The sequence below is a fragment of the Thalia democratica genome, chromosome 4, assembly GCF_965202585.1.
Source record: "Thalia democratica chromosome 4, ktThaDemo2.hap1.1, whole genome shotgun sequence".
NCBI classification, from domain to species: domain Eukaryota; kingdom Metazoa; phylum Chordata; class Thaliacea; order Salpida; family Salpidae; genus Thalia; species Thalia democratica.
In genome coordinates this window covers 40,528,896-40,544,295 of record NC_139168.1, presented here as the reverse complement: position 1 = coordinate 40,544,295, position 15,400 = coordinate 40,528,896, and the positions used below count along the sequence as shown (strand labels likewise).

At 24.7% G+C, this 15,400-nt stretch overlaps 1 protein-coding gene across 1 annotated transcript; it reads right to left on the bottom strand.

The window, feature by feature from the left end:
- Nucleotides 1-856: 856 nt before the first annotated feature.
- On the bottom strand, nt 857-15,151 carry LOC145833767 (Golgi phosphoprotein 3-like). The gene is made up of 7 exons (XM_082940942.1): nt 15,026-15,151; nt 12,054-12,163; nt 9,319-9,413; nt 7,405-7,497; nt 4,385-4,502; nt 4,079-4,211; nt 857-2,309 (listed from the first exon to the last, which is right to left on the bottom strand). The coding sequence occupies exons 1-7, from the start codon at nt 15,133-15,135 to the stop codon at nt 2,114-2,116; spliced, it is 855 nt and encodes a 284-aa protein (XP_082797068.1). The 5' UTR covers nt 15,136-15,151; the 3' UTR covers nt 857-2,113.
- Between the last annotated feature and the right edge of the window lie 249 nt (nt 15,152-15,400).

Sequence of the window (15,400 nt, the reverse complement as noted above, 5' to 3'; positions counted from 1 at the left end):
AAATGTTTTAACTTATTCAGAACATATTGTGAAGCGGTAAAAATAACAAATTTTATAATTTAACAAATTTTCAACAAAATCGGCGAAAGTCTGCAGAACAAGTCCGGACTTTCGTTTGCCGTGAGACGTTTGCCAAAATGAGATGTCTTGCCTAGTGGACAATGTTTTAAACGTTGCACGGCAAAGACAATGCTGACGTCACTAATCATTGCCAGCAAATGGTTGATTCATGCGAAAGCATGATAAACCGTTTGTAGATTGACGACTACAAGTTTTTCGGTTGTGACTGACTGATGAGTCCTAATAAGGACGAAACCGGTCTCAGTCTACAGAAACTTGTGGTCTGATGATCGAATTGGCATGATCAACCCTTTTTTTTAACAAGTTTTATGTGTACCCTGTGATTCTGATTCGGACAATTATGAAAAGCTGTATTAAAAAAATAAATGCTTAAAACAATTATAAATGCTATCACTATGTACATAAAGTTATGAAGGAGATTTAAAATCGTAACGTATTTTTAGCATTAAATATATTACTGTGTGACTTCTTTATACCAAAAACTATAATAATAAAAAGACTCTTTTGTAAGATTTAACAAACAAACGTAAATACACCTAATAACTTTCTAAGAAGATAAATTTAAAGACAATCTTTAAACGTGAACATTTATCAATTATTAAGAATATAATAATTTGTAATGCGTTAATTTAAATAATAAAACTACAGAAGTAAATAAAAACAACTATGTTTTATTAGATTTTTTTTATTTCAAGTGATATAAAATGAACATTAACACATAAACTGTTATTAACTTAACATAATATCTTAGTAATATGTTTAAAAAAGCACAACTTTTATTTAAAGCTCTGTTTAACTTACTATGAACTTTTTTTTGAAATAATATCAGAGTTTTATGTGCAATTTGTTATGAAAAAGGCAAAACTTATAATAATCATAAATAAGCTGAATAAAACCTATACTTTAAGTGTTATATTTTTGTATAATAGAAATTGTACGGTTTAACATAAAAAGTCATAAAAACAAATTGTATATAAAAAAAAATGTAATAAAAGCTTCAAGCAATGTAAACAAAATTGCGTATTAGAAAAGTTGGTTACACTTTAGAGTAAGTAGAGAATGCCTATAAACTTTTGTACGGTATATTACACTTTATGTAAGCAAAGTAAAATAAGGTGGCTATACTTTCTTTTAAAGTGACTATTTTGAAACATTAAAGATATAGTTAACGGGCAATGAGCTTAAAATAATTCCAGGTTAACTGTAACACGTCTCAAAAAAGTAATCAATTTATAGATTATCAAGTGGTCTGCAATCTGTGAATTTTTTTTAAGTGAAATATAAACCGAAAGGTTTGTTTTAATATGATACAAACCGAAACATTGTGACATATACACGTTAAAACGTTATGGAATATATGAAAGACAAAAAGACTTAAAATAATTATTAGTTATGAAATTAAGAAAAAAAAAGAACGATTGAAATTTAGCCAATATTTAATCAAGTTTAAGATAATTACAAAAAAAAAGTTTAAAGGTACTCAAAATAAAAAAAATATCCGAAAAATCTTTATTTGTACTTACTACACATTGAAAAACATACAATTATTACAAGAAAAATACTTATGAAAGAATAAAAAAATACTTGCTAATTAGTAAAACAGAAGCGCTTTATACTGAAAAATAAATTAGTTTGTGCATGAAACAAATGCATCCAAATAATTTCTTTATTCAAATTTGTTTAGAAAAATTATTTCATACTTAACTTTCATATAAACGAAAAAAAGAGTTTCATATTACAATTTTTCTTAAACTCAAGCAAATATTAATATATGGAATTGCTAACTGTCAAAAACCTATATGCATAAAAATTATATACTTTTTTTGTTAAGTTTTAAGATTTAAAATAATATTATACTTGAGTGCATTTTTATAAGAGATAAATAGTGTAGCAAAATAGGTGCCTTAAGTTATCATTTGAAAGTATTAATAAGAAATTTTTTGACTAACTTATTACATTAGTCAACTTTTTTTTAGCACATATATATTCCGTTGCTTTAAAAACGCATTTGTATTATATCTAATCAGGATGCTTATTTCAAGAAGGCAGACACGACTGCCCAGAATAAATCGTTAAAATGTCCATTGTTAGCTTGCTCTTCGAGATCGAGTTCGAGAAGTTGCTTCACCCGTCTCATAGCAACATCGTAGTCTTCGTCACTGAGAGGTTGGAACGCGTTTTCTAGCACGTCTGACGCATGGGCAAGATAAATGAGTGCTAGCATACGCCTGTGTGTTTATTAATTCACTGATACATCATGTAAGATACTACTTAATTTTAGTTAATAATTGTTTGTTACTATCTTTTAATGATACTGTAGTTTATACTTAAAGATAAAAAAGTTTTCATTAAACTGTAATAGCAATTTTAACAAAGTTAAAGTCTTAATACTATAATACAAAATCTTATCTATCATCTTTACTTTAAAATTAAAACAAAACAGGAAGTAACATTTCCTTTGAAAATGGTACATTTTATTAATCACAAAAAAGTAATTATTAAAATTACTATCCATGTAATAAATCTCGTAAATTATACAGTTGTAAAGTTATAATAACTTTCGATTGAATATATTAATAATTCTTAAGTCTTTTAGTTGACTATTATCAATGGACTCCACAAACATTATATTTTATTTACCTTAGTAGTCTTTTGCAAGTATTCCAATTAAAAGTTTATACTTTCCAATTATTTTTAGTAAGAAAATAATAATGACTAAGTTATATTTTGGAGTTCTTGTATTGTGAAGTATTTTTATTAAGATATATTATCATATATTTATTTAACCTATTATAAATTGTTCATTAGATTATTACATTTATCTTAAAAATTTATGATCCTCTGATGGTCATTTTCGTATCATTACTTGAAAAAATATAATTAATGAACTAAAACAAACTAAGTGCTAAAATAGAATTTTAAAAGAAAAAGTAGAATAAGCAGGATAAAAAAGGTTAATTAATAAGATAAAGTATTTTCAAAAGCAATTAGCTATGAAGATTATATAATAAGTCAGGGTTGCCACTGATTTTTGGCTAATTTTCTCCAGGTTTTAAAAAGTAGACGTTTCTAAGTCTATTTTTGATTTAAATTAAGTTTAAAGTAAAAAAACTGTGTTAAACCGTATAACAACATTATAAAAAACACTGTAAAGTTACTTTAAATCTATTTTTTAATAAAAAAAATTTGATGAAGACAAAATTTTTATCTATATAACAGATTTTTCGAGTCAAATCTAAATTTAACTACTTAGCATGTAAAAATTATTAGAAATTTTAGGTTTTCCAGTGATTTTTGTTCAAAATTCCAGGTTTTTTCTTTTCAAAATTTGTCAAATTCCAGGTTTTGTGGTAACCTTAATAAATTCACTGTCAACTGTATTAAAAAAACTCTAAAGTCTTAAAGTAAGTATTTAAATCAAGATTTCTTAAGTTTTTGGACAATAATCAATGATGCAGAATCAATTCTTAATCAAAATGAACAATTTCCCAATGGAGGCGATATCGACCTCTTATTTTGAAAATTAATGATCTAGATCAGGGATCGGCAAACTGCGGAAATGTGGCTACATGTAGGGTATAACTGAGGTCTGCAAAAATAAAGTCCAGCCCGCGAATTTATAAACTTTTTAAGCTTATACTAAATATTCTCCGATATGAAATGAAGAGTAAAAAAAGATCTCAAGTACAATTTAGAGAGATTTGAAACTTAAATTAGACATTTTTATTAGTACTTGTCTAGGATTTTTAAAATATTAAAAATATTCTTGGGTTTGAATTGGAAATTAAAAAAAAGTCAAATGTATAACTGAAGGGAGACTTTAAAAATGTTGATGTTTGTAGATAAACTAAAACTACAACTGCGACCCGCGGCGATACTTGTTCCGCGACTACAAAATTATTGCTGATTGGAGATAAAAGTCCATTACAAGATATGCGCCGAATATTATATATAAAGAGTTTATAAATAAGCATAAAGTTAATAAAAAGAAACAGACTTATCCATTTTAGTAACATCGTTTGGCCATTTGCTTAGTACTGCTTCTTGAACTTTCTTAACAAGTTTTGACTTGAATACTTCATCTTGTATAGGATGGGTTTTCATATCGAATAAAACAAAGTTTTGGGTACCTAAGAAATTATCAGATTTTTATATTATAGATTGTTTTCTAATAAACAAATTTACTGCTAATTTAACTACTTTTAGATAAATAAAAAAGTTTGAAAAGCATTTATTTAGGTTCATAATAATTTAACAAATGATACAAAAAACTAATAACAAATTATAATCAAGAGGGAAATACCAGTGGTAAGCACAGATTTCTCCACAAGATTTTTTGCAACTCGCTGCCTGACATTTCTCAGTTGATAGTGAAGTTTCAGCGGATTCCAAGTCTCTCCTGATAGCAAGTCGACCCAGCTCTGTTTTTGTTTTAAAGTTATATCAAAGATCTTAACTGGTATTAGTGTGAAACATTTAACTATAAAATTTACTAATTTGTAAAAAAAAAAACTATATCAGAAGCTAATAAAAAATGTAAAATCAATAAAGAAATAATAATACCAAATACCAAAAAATACACTCAATAAATTGTATACACTTAAGTATAATATATACAATATGTATATAGGTTAGGTTAACATTTCTTGACTATATTAAATTTTGTCAAACTTGCACGTAAAAAAAGAGAGCTAGTATATTAAGAAATAATTTAATGGTAGTCAACTCTTTGAAATCAAATCTCATTAAAATGTTTAAGTTTATACAGAAATAAAAAATAAAAACAGAAAACGGGAGAAACTTTTACAAAACTATCCTGGCATTCAGGTCACCAACAACTGAATTTAGTAATAAATATTTACCTTACATTACAATGTTGCCTTATATGGTTTAATCTTGTAAGCTATAACTTTTTTCTTAAATTATTAAAATTTAAATACACGTATAATATATGCAGAAAACACAGTTTTTTTGTTAAAGTCAACGGAAAACTTTGAAATACATGGTTTATAAAATATTATTAAAATTGAATTCGATAAACTATGGTCATTTTACGTATTAATGTTCTAGGCATTTTCATTTTTCGTCATTTATACAGGGTTGCCACTCGTTTTTTCAAAATTGTTTCCAGATTTTTCAAACTTTTTCCAGGTTTTTAAAAGTACACATTTTTGGGTCTATTTTTAGTGTAAAGTTAAATTTAAGGTAAGAAACTGTGTCCAATAGTATAAAAATATTGAAAAGATACTGTAAAGCTACTTAAAATGTATTATTTAATAAAAAAAACACAGAATATTTATTATATATGATAAATTTTTTGAGTCAAACCGAAATTTTACTACTGAACATGTTAAAATTCTTTAAAACTCCAGGTTTTTTTTCAAATTTTCATAAATTCCAGGTTTTTCTAGTTTTTTTGCCTAAATAGTCAAATTCCAGGTTTTTCCAGGTAAAGTGGCAACCCTGTTTATATTTTTAATACTTAACTTGAATTTTATAAAAAATATGCAAATCTTGAAACTTAGTCAATTAACAATAAATATAATTAAAGCTGTTTACTTTTTAGTGCATCTTTGTTAATAATAATAATAGTTTTAATGTTTAACTTATTTAGTATGTTTCATTAAAATTCGTATAACTATTTTTAAAACTGTTTTGCAGCTAAAAATTTCAAAAATATTTATTGTTTTCGTAGTAAAGACCTAGTAAATATTATTTTTATTAAAAGCCAGCTTTAACTAGCCATGAACTTACAAAAAACCTACTATTGATTGAGAAAATTTTGATAGTATGGAAAGTTTTTACATTTCTCTGATTAATAAATCTTTGATTAAAAAATGTTTAGCGACATTAGTCATTTAAAAAGTTTAATATGTTTTTGTGTAAAAAAAATCTGTTTTTAATAAAATAATAAAAACATAGAAATAAATTTTACAACTTTGACGAAATTCAGCAACCTACACAAACCTTTAGTATCTGTAATATTACTTTTATATCTAAAATGTAGTATAATAAGTAAACAAATTTTTATACTACCTATGTAATTTTCTAAACAACTTGCAAGTTATTTTGTGAGAAAAAAAATCAACTTTTTACAAAAAACAGTTCACTTTTTGAGCTAAAATATACAAGTTCGAGTCAAAAAGACTAAACAAGTTTAAAAGTTAAGAAAATAAAAGTTTTTCAAAGCAGCAGTAGCAAAAACTTAAAAATAATATTTATTTTAGTCAAGTTTGAATAATGTATAAGACAAAACAAATGATAGAAAAAGTATTAGTCAGAAAATAGCAAAAAATGATGACTCAAAGCCATTGAATAAAGTGTCAGATTTACAAATTTTTCTTTAACTGTCTTAAATTTTTAAAAGTCCTCATAATATTAAATTAGTCTGATTTTTATAAAACTTCAAACTAGCTTTAGTGGCTGGAGTGAATAGTAACTTTTTATAAACAAAAATCTTCGAATATTTTAAGTAAACTATAACAAATAAAAACTAAATACCCAAAATAAAATTTAATGAGTTTATATAAGCTTCATTTAGTTAATTTTATTAAGTATAATACTTTTTTTAATTAATAAGATTTTCCTTTTAAAATAGAGAACGAAATTCTATAAACAGGGCTCGTACGCGAATTTTTTTTCATTTAGCCTGACTGAGAACAATTTAGCCTGACATTTTTTTAATGTAAAGAAAATCCTCTTAGAAGTCATTTTAGGTATTGGGGGGTGTTGATTAATACTATTGTAGTCTCCGACTTCAACCAGCTTTATCTCAAAAATATTTTGAGTTTTAAAAATCTGCAAAAAGCAACACATAGCTTAGTTACAACTCAATACAAGACTAAATTGTGAAAAAGGTGAATTTTCATAATTATGACGTATATAATCTAGTCAAAACAAAATAATGAAGATTCTTAAATTTTTTTAGAGATTCAACAAAAGGTCTTAAGCATTTATTTTTACAAATACTGACTGATTTTGTCTTTTATAACTAAATCTTTATTTAGAAATGAATTCTCATTTCAATTTGATCTTAAAAAAATTTCTCAATTCATTTTAACTAACAATTTTCAAGCATTTGAACTGAGATTCTCAAATTTTTAATTAAAAAAACTGATTTAGCCTGACGTTTTTCAACTTTTTTCAAAAAAAATGATTTAGCCTGACGCGCATGAACCCTGTATAAAACTTCCACGAAAATATATTTTATAGACGGCTAACACAATGTGTGTTATTTGAAAATTTTTGTAACAAAATATTTCAGTTTTTCAACGAAAGCTAAGACAGACCGCAAAAACTTCAATATTAGTAAAAAACTATTACCTGAACACCTTCTTCCACTCTGCACTGTTTTATATGCGTCAGTGCTTCGTCTAACAATACATCACCGGTTGGTGCCTCGTTCTTGCAAATCACCTACAAACAAATGCACTTTGTAAAAATGTTATACTTCATTTTCAAGCAACCACACAGTTGCTTATCTTTGAAGCAAAAAAAAAAAAACAGCCTGAGTGACCAAAAACTGGTCTGGAGTTTGTGAATAACTTGCAGTTAATTTTAAAACTGAAGTTAATTTAGGTTCGAAATTAAAGAAAGTCATAATAATATCAAAACAAATAAAATTCAGAATAAAAAGCTAAATTTTCAAGAAAAAATAAAGTTATAAAAAAAAAATATAGAAAAGTATCGAAAGTAGCCTGAATCTTGAATTTTACGTAGGTTTTAAACTACCTGAGTGTGTGGCAACCAAGTAAACACAAAAAATAAAATTTAGAAATTAATAGTAGGTTTAAAAAAATTATCTAGTAGGTTTTTTAGTTATAAGGTGTTCTTTAACCAATATATATATATATATATATATATATATATACATATAAATTGGCGATTGTTGAGAAAAGTTTATAAATTGGTAAAAAAAACTAGTATATTGAAGAAGGGTTATGAACCTGAAAGTGTTTCAAACTTATATGTGCAATAAAAATTTCTAGATTGTTCTAAACAATCATTTGACTTTTTTATTTAGCTGATTCAGTAGAAAAAATTTTTTAATCAAGTCCATATACTTTTTTAATTATGATGGTCACAGATAGCTAGCTTAAAAACTTTTTAGGAAATTATTATTCTTTTAACTGATTTTTAAAATTTGGTTTACATAACAATGTAAAACTAATTTCAAATTTTATTGTTTCATATTTTTTATTCACAATCGTATGCAAACAAAAAGAGTCTGTTTAAATAGTTCATCAATCATTTAACATATTTAACAAAAACTAAAACTATTTTGATTACACATAAAGAATAATTTACAATATAAATTATTTTTACTAAATATCAAAAACTCTAATTTTCGTAATCAAAATAAAACATGGGTTTTCTTAAATAATTTTTTTTAAATGTAAACAAAATTGGACAAAAAATACTTAAAATATTCAAGTAATATAATTTTCATCTACACTTTTTACAAATACTTTGAGTAAATGTAAAATAAAACAGCAATTTACAAATCATTTGAATTAATATTAACGTTTAACACGTAATAATAAAGTAATATATAAAATAATTTCATAAACATTGTTTTGAATTTAGACGCGATTCATAAAAACTGTATAGAAGGAAAAGATGAAAATCAAGGTTGTAAAAGTATTTAGCTAGTAAAACAACTTTTGCAAAAATTTTAGCCTGAGGATAAAAGCAACAACTACTTTAAGCTTATCAAAAAGTTTACTTATTAAAGTGGCCGTAGTATATAAGTATCTTTAAATATTTACTTCAAAGATAAACTCAAGTTAAGATACTGATATTTGTATAAGAAACAAAAAATGCTTTAAACGTTGTATGTGTGTTAAGTAACAAACATATAAACTTGATAGAAACTACAAAAAATAGTTTGTTTTTGTACTTGTAATCAAAAAGTAAATAAAACTAAGATTTACTACGTTAGTAAAATTTTAAGAAAAGTATTTATACCTATAACAAAACCTTTTAAATATACTTGTTAAAAACATATCATATAATGTTAATACAAAACTCTTAACTAACAAGTATTAACCTTAGAATACTATATTCAAGTTTAATGTTTTTTATTCACAGCATTAATACTACTTATCTATAGTATTTAACATACATTGACTAAGTTTTATCTTAGATAAAAATAAAAGTTTTAAGTAATTCGAATTTATGTTATTAATGTTTGAGATTAGCTCTACATGCACGTTTTTTATAAAACAACTTATTCACCTTGCGAACAAGCAGAGTTCTTCTTCTTGCAGCTTGCTTTTCCAGAGTTATTCTACCTCGCAAGGCTAACTCAACAAGAATGCAACCACGTAATCCTACGAAAGTGTTTAATGGTTTGAAAATAAACAAAAAATAGTAATCTGAACCACAGCCAAACAACTGTATTTTAGTGACCTTTCTTATGATGCATAATAATTTATGTAAACCTTTTATACATTAAATGCAATCAATCTAGTACAAAACTATATATAGTATTCATATATGGATAAGTGTTAACCATATTTCTTTAAAAAGTAAAGACAGTAAACTGAAGTACATTAAATAAATAGCTCAGACAATATAAAAAGACTACTTTCTATGTAAAAAAGCTTAACAAAGATAACTTTCTGCTAAAAATTTGCATTTAAAAAATGTATCAAATGTACGATTTATGCGTAAAATTAAATTTTTTTTACATAAAAAACCTTTAATTTATTATAGGCTTTAAGTACAAGTAAATTTTGTTTTATTACGTATTTCAAAAAAAAAATCCTGAATATAAACAAATACCGTTCAAACATTACCAAATGGTTAAAGAACCATAATAACAATTATATAGAAACATTTTGACTTAGAAGTTTCATTTAATAACAATTTTAACTTAATTCAATGCTTTACCAAGTATTTTTTCAAATTTTTATGTTGTACAGTTAATTATTCATAGACATAAAGTTTTAAAATATTACCTTTTTATGAAAAAACTCAATTATCTAAAAACAAAAAATCAAAAAACCAATTAAGGCCATAGGGGGTAAACCATGTTTTTTACAAGTTGATCTGATTTTATAGAGTTTTTTCCAAGCTTCAAGATGCTTTTTATCGTTTTAAAAAATTCGAATTATTTTTTGAGATATGACCAGTCAAAGTCGGGCCGCATAATAGGTTCCCTATGGGAAGGGAAAACTAAAACAGCGAAAAAAGACTATTTCATTTAAAATCTATCTATCTATCTCCTCCTACATTTTTCAAGCAATCTTCTTCAAAATTTCAGTCTAATCTTTATACAATAACAAAAAAACGTTACTTTGGAATTAAAAAAAAGTTTTGTAAAACTTTTTATTTTTTTATTTTTGTGATAAAATTTTTATTTTTTTAAATTACTAAAATTCTCAAGTAACGTTTTTTTCTTTTATTATAAGTAACATTTCCTGAAAATTTAAAGAAGATTGCTTGAAAAATGAAGGAGGAGATAGATTTTTAGTGAATTTTTAAATTTCCGAGAAAATTGACCCCGAAAAGTTTGCGGTCCATACGTTTGTATCGGAAACTTTGTATTAAAGTTACAATATCTCAAAAGTTAAATAATATTTTTGAATTCTATAAAAACAGGCTTGTAGTTTGTACTTAAAGCTTTCATATAAAAGCCAAAGTTAATTTTTGTAAAAAAAAAAAAATGTTGGACCCCCCTATGGCCTTAATTGCTGATATCAAAAAAAGGTTTAGTAAGGTTGGTAATAAAATCTAGGTATATTTGATAGTTAACAAAAACTGTGAGAAATCTTTTAAAATAAAAATTGTGTAGGTACGAAAAATACACTTTTATAAAAAACTTGAAGTTTTTATGTAAATAAAAAAGCATAAAAAAATTAATAAGGTTATTCAATTATTATTATTTTACTGCTAAAGAAAACAACAAAGATTGGAAAAAAAACACTACAATAAAAAATACTTATAAATATACTAATACTGTTTGATGAAGTTGCTACCTTTTTTTTATTTTCACTTTATATGCAGATTAGCTTATTTTTGTGAAATAGTGTATAAGTAAGATTAGACTGTAAAAATTAAGTAAAAAATACATAAAGCAACATATACTCTAAGAGTACTTGAATAAAAAATTGAAATAACTGCATTGCAAAAATTTTACAATAAAATTTAAACAAAAGTTATTTTTAGGAACTTCTAGCTTTCAAAAATAAACCTTACAAATATTCTTATTTTGCTTTTTATATTGTTCTATTCTTTATTAAAAAGTATAATATACAATATTCTTTTTTCTGTTATAGCTTATAATTTTTTTTTTTATAACAACAAATATTTTATGAAAACACATTCTAAAAATAAGCCCAAAAAATTATAAAACATGGTAACTAATACTCAATCAAATTAAATGCTCTATACTTCAGTTAATTTTTATATCTTAGTTATTGTTAATTTTCAAAACAGCATAGTAAGAGCTCTAGTCCGAAAATTGCTGGAATGGAAAAGCTATGAGTTACTGAAAAATTATATAAGTAAACATTTTAGTATTTTTTATCATGAATTTTTATTCCCCAACATAAAAGCAAAGTAAAACTAAAAGAAAAAAAAGTCATAAATAAGTATTCATTTAATTACAAAACAATCCTGTTTTAAATAATTAAGTAGTGAGATAATTAATCTTTAATAATTAACTTTCCAATTAGATAAAAATTGATTATTAATCCTAACATGATATAAATAAAATAAGTATAATTGAATTATAACATTTCAAGCAAACTAATAACAATGTTTTTCGTAGTTTAAAGTATAAATATAACATATTTTTTTTCATTCTGATTGTTTTCAACAAACATATTAGCAATCTAATAATTTGAAAAATTGAGAACAAAAACACTAGTTCAGCATTAAAATTTAAATGATTTGTTGCACACTTTTTCAAAAAAAAATATTTAATTAGTACATCTAGGCAGATAAAAAAAAAACATTAAACAAACCTGAAGACAAGCAATCATTCCAGAATGAAGTGTAGCCTTCCTTATCTTTAAGTGCAAGTAAAAAAACTTCTTCAGTCAATGTTAATCGTACTTCTTTGTCTGAATGTTCACTGAAATAGTTGTGAAAATTGCTTTAAATTTTCTGAATATAAGTATTAATATATAATAATATAATAATAATATACAATAATAATAATATAATATAATAATATAAGTATTAATATTTAATTTAATAGAACTTTTTTTCAAATATATATATATATATACCTAGTAGGGTGTTTATAAATACCTCAACCGAGTTTTAAGCTGGAGTTTTTTTCTACATGTTGAAATTGTTACAAAAACACATTATGACATTAAGACAACTTAAAAAAAAAGGTGGCAGCTGAATTTAAAAAAAAAACTTGAAACTCAAAAAAACTTACAAAAAGTCATAAAATCAAAAAGTGCCTCCATAAGCCTTCTTTAAACACTCTTAAACTGTGCACAATATGCTTACGTAATAATTGCCACATGTATTAAAAAAATCCTGCTAAAAATACTAAGGTCACATTTTTTGGGTCCTATACAGTTTGCATTAAGGTGGTTTAAAGAAAATAGAATTTGGCTAACACAAAAGTTTCTTCAAATCATCTAAAATTTTGTACGAGGTATTTTTATTGTATTTTCTAAGTGTAAAAAAAAATCAGCTGAAAAATCAAATGTTGTCGTATTTATAAGCACCCTAATACCTATTCATAAAGTATAATCAAGTATATTATTTTATTTTAGTGATACAATAAATAAAATAAGACTAGGTACTTATAAAGAAGTTTACAAAACATAAAAGACAAAAAAAAACCTTTAATATTGATTTCAAAAAACTTGAAGCTATTTTATACATTATTAATATAAAATGTATAAAAATATATTATAATATATACAATAAGTAAACAACATGCTTTAAGTAAATAACATGAATATATTATGTACTAAAACCACAACTCAATATTGTTCAAAAGATGGATTCATCCTAGTTGTTGATGTTGATCAGGGTTTCATTAACTTTTACAACTGCCTTTTTTAAGAAACTTAAAAGTGATCACCCCCACTCATTACAAATCCCAGAATATCTAGTTCAAGTTTTTAATCTTCCTTAAAATGCACCTAAGATGTTTTTTAGCTCTTCAATACAAATCCCAGAATATCTAGTGTAAGTTAGCAATCTTACTAATTATCACCCCCTATTGCCCAGAAATTCAACATTATCTGACTCCTTCAGCCTATTACTCTATTTATTGCCCAAACAGAGTCGTGCTGATTTAGATGTTGTAGTAAAACTTATAGTAGAACAAGTATTAGCTTTTCCAATTTCAAAAGTTTTTTAATAATGAAACTGTATAAATTTATAGTGCTTACATAGTTTTTAATACTATGATTTTGATTTTAATTTTGACTATAAAGTTTGAAATACAAAACAGTTTTCAAAATTATGCCTTTAAACTAAGTTACATTTGGTAATTACAAAATAAGATTTTGAAAAACTTAATGCAATATAACTAGAAAACGTTGTGTAAATAAATGAATACCGTATTTTAACAAATAAAAAAAGTAGAAAGATTGTTTTAGAACTAATTCAATTTGATTCACTTCATAATAATACATACTTATTTATATTTCAGTATGTTTGAAATTATGAACTTTTTTTTATTGTCTCTATAAACAATATTCACAGTAAGTGTTTACATTCCACAGTTGGCCATAACAAAAAAATTCTGGAATTATGTTGCGAGAGAGCCAAGGTCCTAGTGCATTTAGAGCTTTAAAACTAATAAAAAAATTACTTGTATAACCAAAGCTATGGTCGTTGGCACAGACAATTTAAAAAGGTTTTGAATAAATCAAAACTGGATGTCTTCAAAATACAAAAATATTTTTTTTTTTCGGTTTCATAGTTTGTTCTTGAAACTTTGTTTAATGAGTTTGATTATTAAAATAAAATACTTCTTGCAAAATCGAAAAAGAACGTTTGGTTTCTTTTTTTGTTTTAAACCTATTAAAACTTTAAATAATTTGAAAAAATTGTTAATTTGATCATAAAGATGTATTTAAAAAATTGTTATATGATATTTTAGAATATAATTTTTCTAATACAGGGTTGCCACTCCTTTTTTCAATTTTTTTTCCAGGTTTTCCAAATTTCTTCCAGGTTTTTAAAAGTTAAAATTTTTGGGTCTATTTTTAGTTTAAAGTAAATTTCTTTATAAGAAACTTGATAAGAATCTTAAATAGTATAAAAACATTGAAAAGATACTGTGAAGTTATTTTAAATGTGTTTTTTAATAATTTTTTTTTGAAAATGACAAAAAATCTTAATTATACGATAGAATGTTAAAATTATTAAAAATACCAGTTTTTTCTAGGTTATTTTTGTCTGAATTGTCTAATTCCAGGTTTTTCAAGGTTTCCAGGTAAAGTGGCGACCCTGCTATTATTAAAATATATAACAACTAGAATTTCAAAATTGAATACTTATTAAAATTCAAGTAAATCTTCATTTTATGGGTTTATTTTATTTTCAGGGTTGCCACTTTTTGAGTCAAAAAACTATCCTGATTGACCAAAAACTGTCCTGAATGACCTTAAGCTATCCTGAGTTTTATAAAATCTTAAAAAATGTTTTTGTCTCTGGCACAAACAACTTATATCTTATGTTCATTTTTATTCTAAATAATAAAAAGAAAATCACATGCAGATGCTTCTAAGTTTGATGCTTTTAATAAATATAATTATATAGAACAAAATATAAAACTGGATCAATTATACCTCAATCAAGATCTAGAAAAAATCTGGCCAAGAAATTTTAAAAATTACCCGGAGTTTTATATTAAACAAAATTACTTTAAGTCAGCCTGAATCATAAAATAAGTTATTATATCTTAAGTCATCCCGAGTGTGTGGCAGCCCTTCTAAAAAACAAATAAACAGCTAACATTTCTTCATCACTAGAAGAATTACCATTTTGAGCAGCTTTCAGAGCAGCAGCTGCTTGAGTGGCTTCTGTTTTTCGCTTGGTCAACTGCGTGTTTCCAACTCTTTTCATTATACTATTTTTACAACCTCTTTGAATTTATTTTTGTTATCAGAGATATATATTTCTATGTAGCAGAACTTATAATTTTTAAAAAGTCAATTTAGAAATTAAAAAGTTTAGAAGCCATACTTTTGAAGTTCAGCAAAAAACAAAAGATAGATTTAAAAATAAAACGAATTTCCTATAACCTAAAAAGTCTAATAATTAGTATACAAGTTTTATTATGTTATAATTCAATGTTTTAGTTTGTGTAAAATTTAAGAAGCTTTTACCA